At 39.4% G+C, this 21,528-nt stretch overlaps 1 protein-coding gene across 8 annotated transcripts in view; it reads left to right on the top strand.

Moving 5' to 3' along the window:
- The window catches only part of BRDT (bromodomain testis associated), a 66,553-nt gene that overhangs the window by 7,337 nt on the left and 37,688 nt on the right, over positions 1–21,528 (top strand). For 7 of the 8 annotated variants that reach the window (XM_050776675.1, XM_050777129.1, XM_050776746.1 and 4 more), the window contains 10 exons: positions 5,443–5,671; positions 7,349–7,486; positions 10,207–10,321; positions 16,613–16,785; positions 17,390–17,740; positions 18,518–18,646; positions 19,584–19,772; positions 20,635–20,807; positions 20,881–21,170; positions 21,256–21,369. In XM_050776675.1, coding sequence (XP_050632632.1) covers positions 5,480–5,671; positions 7,349–7,486; positions 10,207–10,321; positions 16,613–16,785; positions 17,390–17,740; positions 18,518–18,646; positions 19,584–19,772; positions 20,635–20,807; positions 20,881–21,170; positions 21,256–21,369 — 1,864 coding nt within the window. In that variant the 5' untranslated portion in view covers positions 5,443–5,479. The remainder of the gene's footprint in view (positions 1–5,442; positions 5,672–7,348; positions 7,487–10,206; positions 10,322–16,612; positions 16,786–17,389; positions 17,741–18,517; positions 18,647–19,583; positions 19,773–20,634; positions 20,808–20,880; positions 21,171–21,255; positions 21,370–21,528) is intronic. The other variant, XM_050777050.1, reaches the window with a different exon arrangement.

Genomic DNA, 21,528 nt, shown 5'->3' on the forward strand with positions numbered 1-21,528 from the left:
TCCTGCTTGGGTGACAGAGCAAGACCCTGTCTCCAACAAAATTTTAAAATTATAAATAAAATCTTGATTACATTCAATTGCACATATTTGACAAAAAGACTTATAAGTAATTTACAGGTACTATGTACTTAGCCATGTTAAATACTGCAGAGAAGTCTAGGAAGGTAACTGAGGAAGGCCAGTGAGGGATATAGAATTATGGAATGTTTTAAGGTATTTAGGATTTGTGGGAGAGCAAAAATTTTGTGTTAGCGCTGAACATAGTGGGAGAGGATTTTTATGTATGTGTGTTTTAATAGATTTTATTTTTGGCCCGGCGCAGTGGCTCATGCCTGTAATCCCAGTGCTTTGGGAGGCTGAGGCAGGCGGATCACGAGGTCAGGAGATTGAGACCAGCCTGGCAAACACGGTGAAACCCCATCTCTACTAAAAATACAAAAACTTAGCTGGGCGTGGTGGCAGGTGCCTGTAGTGCCTGTAGTCCAGCAACTCTCGAGGTTGAGGCAGGAGAATGGCTTGGATCTGGGAGGCGGAGCTTGGAGTGAGCCGAGATCGTGCTACTGCATTCCCGACAGAGCAAGACTCTGTCTCAAAAAAAAAAAAAAAAAAAGATTTTGTGTTTTAGAGGAGTTTAGGTTCACAGCAAAACTAAGCGGAAAATAGTGTTCCCATCTACCCCGTTTCAAGTACAGCACCAGAGTGGTACGTTTGTCACAATCAATGAACCTACATTGACACGTCATCACCCAACATTAATAGTTTACATAGTTTCTGTTTTGGTGTATATTCTATGAGTTTTGACAAATGGATCTACCATTATAGTATCATACAACATAATCTCACTGCCCTGAACATCCCCTGTGCTCTGCCTATTCCTTCCTCTCCAGACCCCTAGCAACTGCTGATCTTTTTACTATCTCTATAGTTTTGTCTTTTTTTTTTTTTTTTTTTTTTTGAGATAGAGTCTCACTCTGTCACCCAGGCTGGAGTTTAGTGGGGCCATCTTGGCTGGCAACCTTCACCTCCCAGATTCAAGCAATTCTTGTGCCTCAGCCTCTAAGTAGCTGAGATTACTGGCATGCACCACATTGCCTGGCTAATTTTTGTATTTTTATTAGAGATAGGGAGGTCTCACCCTGTTGACCAGGCTGGTCTCGAGCTCCTGACCTCAGTTTTGCCTTTTTTTGAGAATGACATTCAAGTTTTCACGATGTCTTTTCGTGACTTGATAGCTCATGTCTTTTTTGTTGTTGTTGTTGTTTTAAGGAGTCTCGCTCTGTCACCTAGGCTGGAGTCCAGTGGTGGGATCTCAGCTCACTGAAACCTTTGTCTACTTGGTTCAAGCGATTCTCATGCCTCAGCCTCCTGAGTAGCTGGGATTACCACCATTTCCAGCTAGTTTTTGTATTTTTAGTAGAGATGGGTTTTCGCCATGTTGCTGAGGCTGGTCTTGAACTCCTGACCTTGGGTGATCTGCCCACCTTTGCCTCCCTAAATGTTGGGGTTACAGGTGTGAGCCACCACGTCCAGCCGATAGCTCATTTCTTTTCAGTACTGAATAATATTTCATTGCATGAATGTAGTAGAGTGTATTTACCCTTTCACCTACTTAAGGACATCTTAGTTATTTTCAAGTTTTGGCAATTATGAATAAAGCTGCTATAAACATCCTTGTGTAAGTTTTTTGTGTGGCAAGGTATTTTTTTTTAAAAAATCAAGGCTGGGGAATGTCTGTAGCCAAAGATACCAGCAGAAAGTAATTCCAAATAAAAAATTACATGTAGAAAATGAGGCAGGGAACCGTGGGCTTACCTGTAATTCCAGCATTTTGGGAGGCCAAGGAGGGCAGATTGCTTGAGCTCAGTAGTTCGAGACCAGCCTAGGCAACATAGAAAAACCCCATCTCTACAAAAAAATACAAAAAAACCCCAAAAAAAACAAAAATGAGCTGGATATGGCAGCGTGTACCTGTAGTCCCAGAGAATCAGGAGGCTGAGGTGGGAGAGTCGTTTGAGCCCAGGAGTTTGAGGCTGCAGTGAGCCAAGATCATACCATTGTACTCCAGCCTGGGTGACAGTCAGACCCTGACTCAAAAAAAAGTAGAAAATGAAACCATGAGACTGCAGAAAGTATATTGTGTATGTGTATATATATGTGTATATAATATATATATATTTTTTAGCCCAGATTGCACCACTGCATTCCAGCCTGGGCGACAGAGTGAGACGCCATCTCAAAACCAAAAACATAATACATAGTAAATAATACTATATGTAAAGTTAAAAAATGGTCACAGTTTGGTCTATAGTGATAAAAGTCAGTGGAGTGTTTAACCTTTGTGGATGAGCGAGGGTGTGGTGACTGGGGCACCTAAAAAGTAGGTTAGCTTTAAATAATTACGAAGCCAGGATAAGAGCCAGTTTAGTTGTGACATCCTAGAATAGCTCCATCTTTGTTCTTAATGATGTTCTTAATGATTTTTCTTTTTCTTTTCTTTTTTAATTTTACAGGTGAGGTCTCACTGTGTTGCCCAGGCTAGTCTTGAACTCCTGAGCTCTTTTTTGAGACAGGGTCTTGCTGTGTCACCCAGGCTGGAGTACAGTGGCACAATCTGGGCTCATTGCCACCTCTACCTCCCCTGCTCAAGTGATCCTCCTCAGCCTCCCAAGTAGCTGGGACTACAGATGTGCACCACCACGCCCTACTGATTTTTGTATTTTTTGCAGAGATGGGAGGTTTAATCTTGTCCAGTCTGGTCTTAAACTCCTGCCCTCAAGCCATCTGCCCTCCTCAGCCTACCAAAGTTCTGGGATTACAGGCATGAGCCACAGCACCCAGCCTATGAGTTTTATTAAGTGTTATATTTCCATATATGTGTAACATGAAAATCGTGAAAGTAGAAGATTGATAACCACCTTTAATTCATTTTAATGTAGTAGTACTCAATCTTGGCTGCATATCAGAAGTAACAGTTAAAAAAACCAACAAAACTGATTCCCCGGCACTCTCGCCAGAGATTGGGACCTGAGCATTGGTATTTTTAAAGATCCACAGCTCCTCATAACTATTAGGATGGCTAGTATTAAACCAAAAAATTTCTATTGGCAAGGATGTGGAGAAATTGAACTCTTGTACATTGTTAGTGGGAATGTGAAATCATGTATTGGCCATGGAAAATGGGATAGGCTTCCTCAAAAAATTAGAAATATAATTGCCATATGATCTAGCAATTCTACTTGTGTATGTATATCCAAAAGAATTGAAAGCAGGGTCCTGAGATACTTGTAAACCCATGTTCATAGCAGCAGTATTCACAATAGAGTCAACAAGTGGAAGCAACCCAAGTGGCATCAATGAATGAATGGATAAAGAAAATGATACACATACAATGGAATATTATTTACCCTTAAAAGGAAGGGAAATTCTAACACACACTACGACATGGATGAATCTTGAGGGCTTTATATTAGGAAAAATAAGCCAGTCACAAAAAAGATAATATGATTTGTCACTTTAATGAAGTATTTAGAGTAGTCAAATTAATGGCAACAGAAAGCAGAATGGTGGTTGCTAGGTACAGGGGGGACAGAAGAATGCAGATTTGTTGGTTAATGCACATAGAGTTTCTGTTTTGCCAGATGAAAAAGTTCTAGAGATTGGTTTCACAAAAAACATGAATATACTTAAATAACACTACTGATCTGTACACTTAGAGTTAATATGGTAAATTTTGGTATGTATTATGCTGTAATTCAAAAATATCTACAAGTGATTAATATGCAACAGGAGGTGAGAACTAATACTACTTTAATGCAGACAAGGATATATTATTGGCTGTTAACACTGATCTCTAAAAGTGGGCAAAATTATTTCATAACTACTTTTCATTTTGCTCATGTACTTGAGGTATTATGTGTACATTGGTAGTACCATTTTTATCCTTAATGATGCTGTCTAGGAATATTAAATACTGTCTTTCTGAAACACCTATGAAATTTAAAATATTTTATTCTAGATGTAGCAATATATGCCACAGAGTAACATTTTACTCTAATAAATTTGGTTTTAAAATAAATCACTTTGGGTCGGGTACAGTGGCTCACGCCTGTAATCCCAGCACTTTGGGAGGCCGAGGAGGGCGGATCACCTGAGGTCAGGAGTTCCAGACCAGCCTGGCCAATGTAGTGAAACCCTGCCTCTATTAAAAATATAAAAGTTAGCTGGGCGTGGTGGCAGGCGCCTGTAATCATAGCTACTCAGGAAGCTGAGGCAGGAGAATCACTTGAAGCCAGGAGGCGGAAGTTGCAGTGAGTGGAGATTGTACCACTGCACTCCAGCCTGGGCGGTAGAATGAGACTCCATCTCAAAAAAATAAATAAAAATAGAAAAATAAAAATAAAATCACTTTGGCTGGGCATGGTGGCTCAAGGTTGTAATCTCGGCACCTTGGGAGGCCAAGGTGTGTGGATCACCTGAGGTCAGGAGTTTGAGACCACCCGGGCCAACATGTTGAAACCTTGTCTCTCCAAAAAATACAAAAATTAACTGGGCATGGTGGCATGCATCTGCAGTCACAGCTACTTGGGAGGCTGAGGCTGGAGAATCGCTTGAACCTGGGAGGCGGAGATTGCAGTAAGCCAAGATCGTGCCATTGCACTCCAGCCTGGGTGACAGAGTGAGACTCCATCTCAGAGAGAGAGAGAGACCATAAATAAATAAATCACTTTTTTCAAATTAGCCAGAAAAATTTTTTACTTTGCTTTTCTCTTTGTTGAATTAACAGTTGTAGAATACTTACACACTGATCATGTCTTTAACATTCTGTTATTTCTTCCGACTAGGAATTTATAGACTTTTCCTGCTAAGACCTCAATTTGTGTTTTTTTGAAAGGCAAAAAGACTGAGATGTTGAAAAATTTAAAACATCCAAGACTAAGGCATATATAGTAAAACTTTTACTATTTGTATAGAAAAGGTTTGTTTAAAAATTGCTGCTTTTGGCTTTTTTTTTTTTTTTTTTAAATCCTGTCTTAATCATGATGTGCTTTAAAATACAGTATCTGTTACTCTTTTTTGAGACAGACTTTCACTCTTGTTGCCCAGGCTGTAGTGCAATGGCATGATCTTGGCTCACTGTAACCTCTGCCTCCTGGGTTTAAGCGAGTCTCCTGCCTCAGCCTCCCAAGTAGCTTGGATTACAGGCATGTGCCACCACGCCTGGCTAATTTTTGTATTTTTAGTAGAGACGGGGTTTCACTACATTGGCCAGGCTGGTCTGGAACTCCTGACCTCAGGTGATCCACCCGCCTTGACCTCCCAAAGTGTTGGGATTACAGGCCTGTGCCCCTGTGCCTGGCCTCTGTTACTGTTGAATAACACTTTTCAGCTCCTGTGGAAACCATTCCTAAAGTGCTTCTGAAGTACTCAGTTTTTGTTTTTCAGGATATGTACGTGTAAGCAGGATTCGAAGCAGTTAAGAATGTCTCTGCCAAGTCGACAAACAGCTATTATTGTTAACCCTCCTCCACCAGAGTATATAAATACCAAGAAAAATGGGCGATTGACAAATCAACTTCAGTATCTACAAAAAGTTGTCCTAAAGGATTTATGGAAGCATAGTTTTTCATGGCCTTTTCAACGTCCTGTGGATGCTGTGAAACTAAAGTTGCCTGTATGTATGTCTTCAACTATATTTCAAAAAAAAAATCCTGTACCTTTCTGTAAGACATAGCTAGTCTTTAATAAATCATATTTGTTGGGCACGTTGGCTCCTGCCTGTAATCCCAGCACTTTGGGAGGCTGAAGTGGGCAGATCACCTGAGGTCAGGAGTTCGAGACCAGCCTGACCAACATGGAGAAACCCCGTCTCTACTAAAAATGCAAAATTAGCCAGGTGTGGTGGCACATGCCTGTAATCCCACCTACCCAGGAGGCTGAGGCAGGAGAATCTCTTGAAGGTGGAGGTGGAGGTTGCAGTAAGCTGAGATTGCACCATTGCCTGGGCAACAAAAGTAAAACTCCATCTCCAAAAATTAAAAATACAAAAATATTTAACAAATACCTGATTTATTTAGCATCACTGAAGTCTATCCCAATGAGTAATTGTTTTCCAAAAAAACAAAGTATTTTTCTGAGCATTCACATTCTTATTTTAATGAGTTGTGATAAATTATAATACATGTTTTATTATAGTATATGTCACTTCACCTTTTGGATGCAGAGTTATCCTGAATTTTACCTTTTCCGTGAAGTTTCTCTTGACACTTCCTGGCAGGCTTGGTCGCATCACATACAGAATTTGACTTTAGGTCTTACGTTAGGAATTTTTAGCCATTCAGTAATGCAATGGTTGAGTAGTTTACAATATAGCTAGTCAACTTGAAGATGGGATTTTATTCTATGGAGTCAGACTCCATAAAAACAAGGTTCTTACTCCTCCTGCCCTTTTTATTTTCAAGGATAATTTTATTCTGAAATTCTTATCTTTATTCATCTTTATTGGCTTTTTTTTTTAAACATCTAAAAATAATGCCATAGCAGTCAGCTTTGTTTCTCATTACTAAAGGTTTTAGTTTCTAGAATATGGCCTTTTTTTTTTTTTTTTGAGACAGAGTCTCGCTCTGTCACCCAGACTAGAGTGCAGTGGCATGATCTCAGCTCACTGCAACCTCTGCCTCCTGGGTTCAAGTGATTCTTGGGCCTCACCCTCCCAAGTAGCTGGGAAGATAGGCGTGTGCCAGCACACCTGGCTAATTTTCTGGGTTTCTTTGTTTGTTTGTTTGTTGTTGTTTTGTTTTTTGAGACAGAGTCTTGCTCTGTCCCCCAGGCTGGAGTGCAATGGCATAATCTTAGCTCACTGCAACTTCTGCCTCCCAGGTTTGAGTGATTCTCCTGCCTCAGACTCCCGAGTAGCTGGGATTACAGGCACGCGTCATCACGCCAGGCTTATTTTTGTATTTTTAGTAGAGATGGGGCTTCCCCATGTTGGGCAGGCTGGTCTCGATCTCCTGACCTCAGGTGATCCACCCACCTCGGCCTCCCAAAGTGCTGTGATTAAAGGTGTGAGCTACCATGCCCGGCCAATTTTCTGTATTTTTATTAGAGATGGGTTTCACCATGTTGTCCAGGCTGATCTTGAACTCCTGGCCTCAAGTGATCCTCCTGCCTCAGCCTCCCAAAGTGCTGGGACTACAGGCATGAACCACTGTGCCCAGCCAGAATATGACTTTTTAAAGATAATCAGTTTCTCTCTGTAGTTACAGGTGTATAGTGTATTAAATTTCTTTGTATATCAATGGTTGTAGTGTATTCATTCTTACTAACATTTAGAATTTGTTCAAAACCATAGGATTATTATACCATTATAAAAAACCCAATGGATTTAAATACAATTAAGAAGCGCTTGGAGAATAAATATTATGTGAAGGCTTCAGAATGTATAGAAGACTTCAATACAATGTTCTCAAATTGTTATTTATATAACAAGGTATGTAAGCTTTATGTTATACTTGCTAATTCTTTGCCGTTACATATAGGAGAGAGATGTATAAAATCGTGATCATTTCAGCTTTCAAGTCTCTTCATTTGAAATCTTTTACGTATATGTGTGTGTGTATATATATAATTTTTTTTTTTGAAATGGAGTCTGGCTCTGTCACCCAGGCTGGAGTGTAGTGGTGTGATCTCGGCTCACTGCAACCTCCGCCCCCAGGTTCAAGTGATTCTCCTGCCTCAGCCTCCCGAGTAGTGGGGAATACAGGCACTTGCCACCCTGCCAGGCTAATTTTTTATACATTTTTTTTTTTAGTAGAGACGGGTTTCACCATGTTGGCCTGGCTGGTCTCGAACTCCTGACCTCAGGTGATCCACCCACCTCGGCCTCCCAAAGTTCTGGGATTATAGGTGTGAGCCACTGTGCCTGGCCAAGATCTGTTACATATTTTTTTTTTTTTTTTTTTTTTGAGACGGAGTCTCGCTCTGTCGCCCAGGCTGGAGTGCAGTGGCCGGATCTCAGCTCACTGCAAGCTCCGCCTCCCGGGTTCACGCCATTCTCCTGCCTCAGCCTCCCGAGTAGCTGGGACTACAGGCGCCCGCCACCTCGCCCGGCTAGTTTTTTGTATTTTTTTAGTAGAGACGGGGTTTCACCGTGTTAGCCAGGATGGTCTCGATCTCCCGACCTCGTGATCCGCCCATCTCGGCCTCCCAAAGTGCTGGGATTACAGGCTTGAGCCACCGCGCCCAGCCTAATCTGTTACATATTTTTAAGGACAATACTTTTTCACTGAATTTCACAATTTTCACATACCAATACTTGTTCAGTCTATTTGCTATAATATTTTTGTGCCTGAATAGCTGTAGTGGCTTGTTATGTTTTTAAAAAATACCAATGAGAGCTGGTTTCTGTGAATAAAGTATTTCAGAATGTTTTCTGTTGCATTCCTGTCATTTTAGTTATGAGATAAAGGAAAAGTCTTAGTATATATTAATCTTCATTAAATTTTCACAGTATGGATCCCTGGCCATAAACTAAAAAGCCAAACCAATTGCCTACTTCTAAACTTCACAACAAGTTGATTTAAAGATCAGATATGTTCTCGCTGGGCACAGTGGCTCACAACTGTAATCCCAGCACTTTGGGAGGCGGAGGTGGGAGGATCATGAGGTGAAGAGATCGAGAACATCTTGGCCAACATGGTGAAACCCCGCCTCTACTAAAAATACAAAAATTAGCTGGGCATGGTGGCACATGCCTGTAGTCCCAGCTACTCTGGAGGCTGAGGCAGGAGAATCGTTTCAGCCCGGGAGGCGGAGGTTGCAGTGAGCCGAGATCACACCACTGCACTCATTTAAAACTATCAGCCAAATTTAAAACTATCAGCACAAATTTAAAACTATCAGCTAATGCAAATGATTTTTTTTTTCTGAGACAGGGACTCACTGTGTTGCCTAGGCTGGACTTGATCTCCTGGGCTCAAGTGATACTCCCACCTCAGCCTCCTAAGTAGCTGGGATTATAGGCACACACCACTGCATCCAGCTCCAATGTGGATTTTTTAAAAATCAGTACCATTGGCAACTTCATTTTAATTTAACTACAATTCCAAAGGGTGCTTTCAGATGTAATATTTTTAAATGAAGTTTAGTAATTTTCCTGAGCTACCTAACTTAGAAATAAATGTTCTCTTTAAGAGAACTGTTGCTTTGTAAATTACTTACTTTTTTCTCAGTCATAAATTGAAGCAAGATGAAGACTTGTAAGCAAATAATTGATTGAAAAATTGAATTTTTTTTTGTTTTTTTTGAGACAAGAGTTCGCTCTTGTTGCCCAGGCTGGAGTGCAATGGTGCAATCTCGGCTCACCACAACCTCCACCTCCCAGTTCAAGTGATTCTCCTGCCTCAGCCTCCCTAGTAGCTGGGATTACAAACATGTGCAACCACACCCGGCTAATTTTTTTTTTTTTTTTTTTAAAAGACATAGTTTTGATCTTGTTGCTCAGGCTGGAGCACAATGGCACTATCTCAGCTCATCGCAACCTCCGCCTCCCGGGTTTAAGCAATTCTCCTGCCTCAGCCTCCCGAGTAGCTAGGATTACAGGCATGCACCACCATGCCTGGTTAATTTTGTATTTTTAGTAGAGACGGTGTTTCTCCATGTTTGTCAGGCTGGTCTCAAACTCCCGATCTCAGGTGATCTGCCCGCTTCAGTCTCCCCAAAACTGCTGGGATTACAGGCGTGAGCCACCGCGCCCGGCCTAATCTTGTATTTTTAGTAGAGACAGGATTTCTCTATGTTGGTCAGGCTGGTCTCGAACTCCTGACCTCAGGTAATCCACCCCCCCCCTCAGCCTCCAAAAGTGCTGGGATTATAGGCATGAGCCACCATGCCTGGTGAAATTCTCATTTTTAATACCTCTTTGATTTAGTAGGATTGGTTGGATTGTAATTCTCTAGTGTTCGGAAAGCCATTTGGGTACTTGTTAGAAGTTGAAGGAGTAGAATGCTAGAATTTTAAATGTGAGCTGCTTTCAACCATAGAGAATAAGAAAATAAAATGTGAGCAACTTTACTATTTTCTAAATTTATAAGAGATTAATACTGTCTAGGAGTACTATGTTACTGCCTTCAATAAAGTGGCCTGAATTTAAAACATTTGGTACAGTGACCATACTGTATATCCTTATGGTATATTTAATATGTTTTGTAGCCTGGAGATGACATTGTTCTTATGGCACAAGCTCTCGAGAAGCTGTTTATGCAGAAATTATCTCAGATGCCACAAGAAGAGCAAGTTGTGGGTGGTAAGGAAAGAATCAAGAAAGGTAAGGCAGGAGGTAAACACTTCATGGTTCTCTCTGTTTTTTTCCCCTCTCTCGTGTGTGTGTGTGTGTGTGTGTGTGTGTGTGTGTGTGTGTGTGTAAATCCCTCAAAGGAGACAGACATCCAGACGTCCTACATCCTATTCTATTGATAAAAAATGTCCATTTGAAATAATCTGCCAAACCTTGATCACAAGGATGGGTATCATTCAAAAATAGTGAGGACTGCATTGATTTTGGCCTTGGAGCCAGCTTTCCTGTAGCATAATGCCATTCACATAGTAGGGATTCAGAAAATCATAGCTGTTACTACTGTTTTCAGTGGATCTTGTATCTGTGCTGTACTGATAAGAATGCCCAAATTGCTAGTGCTCTCTGCATTAAAAAAAATTTCCATAGCTGAGAATGAAATGTTAGTATTGGGTTGGGAGATTGTCTTTTTTTCCTAACTTTTTCTTCAGTCACAAAAATCTTTGGAGGAAATCATCTTTACAACTAATAATCATATTGTTTAAATATGGTGTTTCAAAAATCTTAAGTATTCAAATAGATTTATTGTAGAGGTTAACCAAGAATGTAGTAAATGTTGGTTTATCTTTGGATCACTTAAGCAGTGTAATCTTTAAGTTCTTAGTCATTCCGTGTTAGTTTCCTCATTTATATTATCAGGAAAATATTTATTTATTTTTTATTTTTGAGACTGAGTCTTCGCTCTGTCACCCAGGCTGGAGTGCAGTGGCACAATCTCGGCTCACTGCAAGCTCCGCCTCACGGGTTCACGCCATTCTCCTGCCTCAGCCTCCCGAGTCGCTGGGACTACAGACGCCCACCACCACACCCAGCTAATTTTTTGTATTTTTTTTTTTAGTAGAGACAGGATTTCACCGTGTTAGCCAGGATGGTCTCAATCTCCTGACGTCGTGATCTGCCCGCCTCAGCCTCCCACAGTGCTGGGATTACAGGCGTGAGCCACCGCACCCGGCCCGAAAAATATTTTTCTTTCATGATTGTAAATGTTTATAAAGTGTATAGTTAAGTGCCTGAGATATAGGAGGCTTGTAATAGGTTCATGGCAGAAGTTGATTTTTTTTTTTCAGGTTTTTATTGATAGTAATATATACTTTTTTATTGCTAATAGATCCTTAAGGTGGGTCATAACTTATAGTGCTTTAACCAAATCTATGAGATATTCACTGATTAGTTAAGTCGTTATTCTTATTTTAGAAAAGGTTGATCTAATGTCACAATGTGAGACCTAGGCTTCTACAGGAAGATTTAAGTAAGCCCTTATGAGGTAGATAGTACATAGATCAGTATGGTATTTAAATTGTAAAACCAACGTGCTAATTGTTGCTGACTTAAATTATTACCCTTAGCAAGATAAAAATTGATATTTTTTCCATTTAATGTTGTTAGAAGGTAAAAATTATTGATCTTCTCATTGATCTTTTATCTGAGGGAAACATGCTCTTAGCAGTTACCTGAGCATCTGAAACAAATAGCTACAACTTAACTTTCAAGTGTTTCTTTAAGGTTTTTTGTTTTTTTTTTTTTTTTTTTTTTTTTTTTTTGAGACAGAGTTTCACTCTTGTTGCCCTGGCTGGAATGCAATTGCATGATCTCTGCTCACTGCAACCTCTGCCTCCCACATTCAAGTGATTCCCCTGTCTCAGCCTCTTGAGTAACTGGGGTTACAGGCATGCACCACCACGCCCAGCTAATTTTTGTACTTTTTAGTAGAGACAGGGTTTCACCATGTTGGACAGGCTGGTCTCAAACTCCTGACCTCAGGTGATCCACCCACCTTGGCCTCCCAAAGTGCTGTGATTACAGGCATGAGCCACTGCGCCAGGCCTACATTTAAGTTTTTTGTTAGAAATAAAACTTGAAAAAACTTACAAGGCAATGCATTATGGAAAAAAATTAAGACAATGCATTATGACACGTGTCAGATGAAATTACATGTAATATATACTGTGTTTCAAAAGAATGAGAAGTTTTGTTTTATTTCGAGACAGGTCTCATTCTGTCACCCTGGCTGGAGTGCAGTGGCACTCCACGATCACAGTTCACTGCAGCCTCGAGCTCCTGGGCTTAAACAGTCCTCCCACTTTAGCCTCCCAAGTAGCCAATATTAAAGACATGTGCCACCACACCCAGCTAATTTTTTTGTTTCTTATAGAGGTGGGGTCTCATTTTGTTGCCCAGGCTGATCTTGAACTCCTGGCTTCAAATGATCCTCATGCCTTGGACTCCCAAAGTGCTAGGATTACAGGCATGAGCCACCATGCATGGCCAAGAGTGAGAAATTGATATGTGATGTGTGCCAGTACATTTTATATTGCTATAAAGAAATACCTGGCTGTTTGTTGTGGCTCATGGCCGTAATGCCAGCACATTGGGAAGCCAAGATGGGAGGATTACATGAGCCCAGGAATTCAAGACCAGCCTGAGCAAGACAGAAGGACCCTTTACAGAAAAATTTAAAACTTTGCCAGGTATGGTGGCATGCACCTGTAGTCCCAGCTCATCAAGAGCCTGAGGTGGGGAGGATTGCTTGAGCCCAGGAGTTTGAAGGTGCAGTGAGTCATGGTCACACCACTGCAACAGAGTGACAGAGCGAGACCCTGTCTCAAAAAGAAAAAAAAAAGAAAGAAATGAAATATGTGAGGCTGGGTAATTTACAAATAAAAGAAGTTTATTTGGCTCATGGTTTTGCAGGCTGTATAAGTATGGCACCAGCATCTGCTTAGCTTCTGGGCCTCAGGAAGCTTTCAATCATGGTAAGAGGCAAAGAGGGAGCTGTTGTATCACATGGCAAGGTGGGGTTAGGGAGGAGGTGCTCTTTTAAGCAACCAGATCTTGTGTGAACTCATAGAGTGAGCACTACCTCATTACATCGAGGACAACACCAAGAGAATCATGAGGGATCCACCCTCATGACCCAAGCACCTCCCACACCAGGCCCCACCACCAACATTGGAGGTCACATTTCAACATGAGATTTGAAGAAGTTGAAACGTCCAAACCATATCACGCTGAAAAAGTTGGGAAAGGCTTTAGAGGTGCTATAAGTTATGTTTGACCTCAAAGGATAGGTAGGATTTGGCTTCAGAGTGAATGTCTAAGTTTAAAAAACTTCTGACAGAAGCATTCCACTACCAGAGTCATGTCTTTGTTAGTCACGGTAGTAGGGAAATTGTCATATGATGGTAGCTAGTTTAAAATAATGTGGTTATGTACATGTTGATAATTTATGGCAAAGAAAACTCAGTATTAAATTGATAATATTGATTGAGCAAATACTTGAGTGCTGATTATGTACCACAACACTGTTCTGTGCTCTTGAGATATTATCACTAAATAAAACAAAAACTTTGCCATCTTGGAATTTATATTCTAGTAGGAAGTGAGAGACAAACATGACAGATTCAGTGGAGGCCTCGTTGAGAAGTGAAGATTTGCAAGAAGAACATTCCAGGCGGAGGAATCGGCTAGAGCAAAGGCCTATAACAGATCCTCCATCACTTTGGGCCATGCCTTCATTTGTGAATCGATCTTGCCATCTCAACCATTTTATTCCTTTGTCATCTCCCTTTTTTCTTGCATCATTAATCTCTCCTCCTCTATGGGGTTAGTTTCATTACCCTATAAACTGGGTCTAGTATCTCATCTTTAAAATACTCCTTTATTCATATTCTTCCAGCTATTGTTCCTTTTTTTCTTTCTTCCTGTATACTCATGTACTCCCCTTAGCACAAGTTCTAGCTTTATTTCACCACCAAAGACGTTTTGTCAGTCAGGGTCACTTGTAGTCTTCATTCTGCAAAATTTAAGTAGTGTTTTTTTCTATTCTCATTTTATTTGACTTCTGTCAGTATTTGCCTTAGGAGACTACTGTGTCTTTTTAAAAATGCTTTTATTTCTTCGTGCACACACTAATCATGTGTACTTACTTCCCATTCTATAGTTCTCTTGACCTAGCTGTCTTCTTCTTACCTGTATAGTGACACCTTAGTTGTCAGCTTTAGAGAGGGAGGCCTTCCTTGGCTACCCTGTCCATAATAGTTCTCTGCCTTAGTTTAGTTAGTAACGTGTATATTTCCTTCCTAACACTTAGCATCACTTGTACTCAATATGATTACTTATTTTTTGTCTGTTTCTTACACTAGACAGTAAGCTCCAAGAGCAGATACTATGTCTGTCTTGTTCATTTTTGAGCCCAGGAGGTTGAAGGTGCAGTGAGTCATGATCACACCACTGCAACAGAGTGACAGAGCGAAACCCTGTCTCAAAAAAAAAAAGAAAAGACATATGTGAGAATTTGCGCCCTAGCACCTAAAATGGTGCCCAACACAATAGGCATGCAGTAAATATTTACTGTGTTTCTCTCATGTACCAAGTACTGCATTAGGTACAAGAGATTTAGGGGTGACCAAAACAAAGTCCCCTTACTCTCACAGAGCTTTTTATTGTGAGAGACAGAGACAAAATTAAGTAATTGTAACTATTCCTCACTATGCAGATCTAATTAACTCCCAAGTTCAAAGAGTAACAACAGTTGGAATATCAAAGGATGTGAGATTATCTGAATGTATTTGATTCCTAAGTTTTAAAGAGTAGTGACAACTCAGATATTGAGGAATATCAGCCCTGTCTTAAAATACATTCAGATTTACTTAGTTCCTGATTTTGTTTTGCAAGAATTGAAGGGCCAGAAATAGCTATATGTTGTATATCAAATGTAATAATGGCATGGAAAAAATAAAGCAGAATAAGAGCTATACAGTTGATGAGTGGGGATAGGGTAGAGTGAAAATGTTATTTTATATAGGGTGGTTGAGAAGGTGACATTTGAGTAAATGCCTGAAGGAAATGTTGGAATGAGGCATAAGGATATCTTATTTTAGGCAAAACAAATAGTCGTCTTCTGCTTACCAAATTTGAGCAAGGCCAATAGGCTAGAGTGAGGTAAGGACAGAGGGAAGTAATAAGAAGTGAGGTTGGAAGGAGGGAAGAAGTACGGAGAAGAGGACAAGCAGGTCACATATATGCTGTGAGCACTTTGGTTTTTACTTAGCAAGATTACAAGTCGTCACTAATTTGAGTTTTTTTTTTTTTTTTTTTTTTTTTGAGACGGAGTCTCACTGTGTCTCCCAGGCTGGAGTGCAGTGGCGTGATCTCGGCTCACTGCAAGCTCCGCCTCCCGGGTTCACGCCATTCTCCCGCCTCAGCCTCCCAAGTAGCTGAGACTACAGGCGCCCGCCACCACGCCCGGCTAGTTTTTTGTATTTTTAGTAGAGACGGGGTTTCACCATGTTAGCCAGGATAGTCTCGATCTCCTGACCTCGTGATCCACCCGCCTCGGCCTCCCAAAGTGCTGGGATTACAGGCTTGAGCCACCGCGCCCGGCCTAATTTGAGTTTTAAAAGATCACTTTGACAGCTGTTTTGAGGATAGACTATAGAGTACCAAAGCAGAAGGAAGACCTGCCTGGATGTTATTGCAGTAATTGAGTTGTGCACTGATGATACCTTGGGCCAGAGTGAATGCCGCTTGTGAGAAGTGTTTGGAGTCTAGATAGGAAGATAATGCTAACAGGGTTTGCTGCTGGGTTGCATATGGAGTTTGAGAGACAGTGGAATCAAAGATGACTTCAGGGTTTTTGTTGTGAACAATTAGAAGAATAGAGTTGCCTTGATGGAAGGTTGAACTCTTGAAATAACAGATTTCAGAGTGATATGATCCAAATGTCTGAAGTCATAACATTCTGTAAAAACAGATAGGGCAGAAGAACATGACAATTGTTCCTTTGGCAGAATTTTCTGAAGAATGTATTGATAAGAGAATCATATTCACATCTTTTGTTCTGTGATGGACTATGTGTAACAATTAATGAAATCCTTGGATATTTATGCAGAGCATTCTGAAGACCTCACATAGTACTGTGTGGTTGGTCTCCAGAGTATCTGAAATTTTTGCTTATGTTCACAGCTACCTGAAGCTAACCACATGGCTCTATTATTAGTCTTGGTTTAAGCCAGGCACCTTTTTGAATAAAGCTGGTAAACCTACCATTAATAACAAATGTTGAAGTCTCCATTATTATATCTTTATATCTAAATTGGTCTAACCTGTCTAATCCTGTGTGTGTAGATTTCAAAATGAAATAAGTATCCTATGCTTATATTGCTAAAAAGCTGAACTAAATGAATTGAAATAGAAAATAAGACAGAAAGTGGTGTTTTATACTTTATTCATTCATATATTTGATTCTGGCTCATACTTTTCCAGGCACTCAACAGAATATAGCTGTTTTTTCTGCTAAAGAAAAATCGTCGCCCAACGCAACAGAAAAAGTATTTAAGCAGCAAGCAATTCCTTCTGTATTTCCTAAGACATCTGTTTCTCCCTTGAACGTGGCACAAGGAGCTTCAGTCAACTCCAGTTCACAAACTGTGGCCCAAGTAAGTTTATTATAGTTTTAAAATCATTGCTTTTTAATTTTGGATTTTTTTTTTCAGTTAATAGGAAAACTAGTCTTCAACATCTAGCAATTTTTCTTTTTTAATTCATTTAGCATCTAGCAATCTGAAATCATACTGTTTCCACCTCTATGCATTTTATGAATAGAGACCTAAGAGGCTAGCCAAATTTTTGATATTTCTTAGGTAGAATTTGTACTGTTTGGATGTCTTGATAGTATTAATATCAGAAGTTGTTCACCTACATAGTTTTCTTTTAAAAATCATATATTCTTGCTGATTTTCAGGTATTCAGAAACTTTGGTATAACTATGACTTTGATTTTTTACTTTTCATTCATCTTAAGGTTTGCACAAGACATTCTTTGGTACGTGGGAAGATAATATTAGAACTATTTAGTTTGCCTACAAAAGGAAATTAACCTTTAGCAATAGTTAATACATGGATTGACAACAATATTTGTAAATTATCTATATAAAGATTTGGTGCCAATAATCTTTCCCTGTTTTCTTTTAAGTGATAAGGAACTATTGCTCTGAATATCACTTTAAATATATTTTTTTGTTGTTGAATTGTTCTATTTTAGGTTACAAAGGGTGTGAAGAGGAAAGCAGATACAACAACTCCTGCAACTTCAGTAGTTAAAGCAAGTAGTGAATTTTCTCCAACATTCACAGAAAAATCAGTGACATTGCCACCTATAAAAGAAAATATGCCAAAGAATGTTTTGCCAGATTCTCAGCAACAATATAATGTTGTGAAGAGTGTTAAAGTAACTGAACAATTAAGGCACTGTAGTGAGATTCTTAAAGAAATGCTTGCAAAGAAACATTTTTCATATGCATGGCCCTTTTATAATCCTGTTGACGTTAATGCTTTGGGACTCCATAACTACTATGACATTGTCAAAAATCCAATGGATCTTGGAACTATTAAGGTAAATGTTGCCTTAATAGGAAGAACTTCTTTTTCTTGATTATAAAAGTAATTCATCATTGCAAAGAAATCTTAAAATCTAGAAAAAGATGAAGGAAATTAAGATCATCATTGTCATACTACCTGGAGTGAGTCACTGGAAATTTTAAAAATATATCTTTTTGTTTTCTTCCACTTGAACATGTCCATGGTTCTAGACCACGCACAGTGGCTCATGCCTGTAATCCTGGCACTTTAGGAGGCCAAGGCGGGCAAATCACTTGAGGCCAGGAGTTCGAGACCAGCCTGGCCATGGCAAAACCTCGTCTCTAATAAAAATACAAAAAAAAAAAAAAAAAGCTGGGAATGGTGGTGCCTGCCTATGGTCCCAGCTACTCCAGAGGCTGAGTCACGAGAATCACTTGAACGCAGGAGGAGGAAGGGTTGCAGTGAGCCGAGATCATGCACTGCACTCCAGGCTGGGTGACAGGGAAATTCTGTCTCAAAAAAAAAAGATTATATGAAAACACTCTACTTTTGTGATTTTGTTCCAGTTCTCTTTACCTGGAATGTCCTCCTTCCTTATCTCTACTTATCAAAATTCACTGGATTTTTTTTCAAAGTCTAAAAAATATGAAACAAATGTTGCAAAATTTTAACATTTGTCAAATCTGGATGGTGGGCAACTGTTTTCTGTATATATGAATTATTTTGTAATATGAACATTTAATATCGGTGCTCAAATAATTATTGAATTGAACTATTTGTTTGTGAATCCTGTAGTTTTTCTTTAATTTAGGAGAAAATGGATAACCAAGAATATAAGGATGCATACAAATTTGCGGCAGATGTTAGATTAATGTTCATGAATTGCTACAAGTACAATCCTCCAGATCACGAAGTTGTGACAATGGCAAGAATGCTTCAGGTGAGCCATTACTTGTGCTCTGAAAGTGTTTTTCCTCTGAACATAGTTTAAACATCTTTTAGAACCATAACTTAAGAGATAAAGAATAATAACACCCACATCTCTTAAGTATTAAATGGCAAAAACCACAATTGCTTTTGCACCAACAAAATAGTTTATGAATTATACTTTTAAAACTGAAAGGGTTGTGTGTTTTTTTGTTTGTTTGAGTTCTTGCATCCTTTAGTAGTGAATATTTTAATGAAGCTGCCCTGCATACAAAGGAAACTGGGGAAATATTAGTGAAGAGGGGATGTAGATATATATATGGTTGACTAGAGCCCATGTCCCACTGAGGGGACAGTCTAAATGAACCATTTGGAGGTAATAGAATGATCTACCAACTATAGGGCCCTTGAAAGAAGATCCCGTGTATTACTTGAGAGGTCTATCTTGCCTGAAAAAAATGGAGAAAAGTTGCTAAGTTTGGCAGGCAGAGAAGCATGAGTCTTTTTTTTTTGACATGGAGTTTCATTCTCGTTGTCTAGGCTGGAGTGTAGTGGCACAATCTTGGTTCACTGCAACCTCCGCGTCCCAGGTTCAAGTGGTTCTCTTGCCTCAGCCTCCCAAGTAGCTGGGATTTACAGGCATGTGCCACCACACCCGACTAATTTTGTATTTTTAGTAGAGATGGGGTTTCTCCATGTTGGTCAGGCTGATCTTGATTTCCCCATCTGAGGTGATCCACCCACCTCGGCCTCCCAAAGTGCTAGGATTACAGGCATGAGCCACGGCGCCTGGCCTGCATAAATCTTAATATGTTTCTTCTGATATATCTTAAAGGCAAAAAGAATTCTGGTCAAAATATGACACTGAAATGTACCTTTTATTAAAAGCTATAATTGCTGGATTAAATTAAAAATGCAGAAAACCATAACAAACTAATTTTTCATTATAGGATGTTTTCGAAACGCATTTTTCAAAGATCCCAGTTGAACCTGTTGAGAGTATGCCTTTATGTTACATCAAAACAGATATCACAGAAACCACTGGTAGAGAGAACACTAATGAAGCCTCCTCTGAAGGAAACTCTTCTGGTGATTCTGAAGATGAACGAGTTCAGCGTCTTGCAAAGCTTCAGGAGCAGGTAGTTGATTGTATTGATACAAATTTTGATAGTCTATGAGCACTAATCTATCAGGAAATTTTTTCTGCAGATTTAAAGCTGTTATAATTAAATCATTTCATAACTGTGGCTTTATTTACTTATTGGCAAATTTGTAATGTTTAATAGTCTTTCCTAATCAAATATTTATTATAAAAATCTGTTATTTAAAAAAAATTATGTCATCCCTAATCATGAGTGGTTGATTCTCATTGAAATGATTTATGAAATAATCAGAGAGATTTTATGGATGAGGTCTTATTTAACATTAACTACTTTTTATGATAACATGTTAAACTGTTCTGGAGCTCAAGTCTCAAAAATCAATGATTAAAAACCAGCCGGACACCGTGGCTCACGCTTGTAACCCCAATACTTTGGGAGGCCAAGGTGGGAGGATTGCTTGGGCCCAGGAGTTCAAGCTTGGGCAACATAGTGAGACCATGTCTCTACAAAAAAATCAAAAAAATGTGGCAGGAGGATCACTTGAGCCTAGGAGGTTGAGGTTGCAGTGAGCCAGGATCACAACACTGCACTCCCACCTGACAGAGCAAGACCCTGGCTCAAAAAAACAAAAAAGACCACCTGGAAATGTTATTTATTCTTGATCTGTTTGTAGATGAATATTTAAGTTTATGAGTTGAGCACATGATAGTTTTTGTAATTTAAAACATGCCCTTTAAAAATTCAGTGCATTTGTGAAATTAAATAAAAACTTGAAGGAAATGTAATAAGAAATGAATTTCACAAAAGACACTCTTGACTTTGGAGTGCCTTCATTTTTTTCTAGTTTCTTTAATTATTTAGAGACATGAATGTTTACAGATTTTTTTAATTTTATCAGCTTAAAGCTGTACATCAGCAGCTCCAGGTTTTGTCCCAAGTACCTTTCCGTAAGCTAAATAAAAAGAAAGAGAAGTCTAAAAAGGAAAAGAAAAAAGAAAAGGTTAATAACAGCAATGAAAATCCAAGAAAAATGTGTGAGCAAATGAGACTAAAGGAAAAGTCCAAGAGAAAGTAAGTATCTTTTATTATGATAGCTTATTAAGACAATAACGATAAGTTGGACTAAATTTAGTTTTTGTTACAGTCAGCCAAAGAAAAGGAAACAACAGTACATTGGTCAAAAATCTGAAGATGAAGATAATGCTAAACCTATGAACTATGATGAGAAAAGGCAGTTAAGTTTGAATATAAACAAACTCCCTGGAGATAAACTCGGGCGAGTAGTTCATATAATACAGTCAAGAGAGCCTTCTCTGAGCAATTCCAATCCTGATGAGATAGAGATAGACTTTGAAACACTGAAAGCATCAACACTAAGAGAATTAGAAAAATATGTTTCCGCGTGTCTAAGAAAGAGACCATTAAAACCTCCTGGTATGTATTTCTGCATATTAATAGAAATCAGTTTTGTATTTGGTTTGGTTTTTGGTTATACTCACTTTCTTCCCTCCTAACACAGCTAAGAAAATAATGATGTCCAAAGAAGAACTTCACTCACAGAAAAAACAGGAGTTGGAAAAGCGGTTACTGGATGTTAATAATCAGTTAAATTCTAGAAAACGTCAAACAAAATGTAGGTGGCAGTTTTTATATTTATTTACTTATTTTTGTAGAGACAGGGTCTTGTGACATTGCCCAGGCTGGTCGTCAACTCCTGGCCTCATGTGATTCTCCCACCTTGGCCTCTCAAAGTGCTGGGATTACAGGCATGAGCGACCATGCCCAGCCTAGG

The sequence above is a fragment of the Macaca thibetana genome, chromosome 1, assembly GCF_024542745.1.
Source record: "Macaca thibetana thibetana isolate TM-01 chromosome 1, ASM2454274v1, whole genome shotgun sequence".
In the NCBI taxonomy this organism is placed as follows: Eukaryota; Metazoa; Chordata; class Mammalia; order Primates; family Cercopithecidae; genus Macaca; species Macaca thibetana.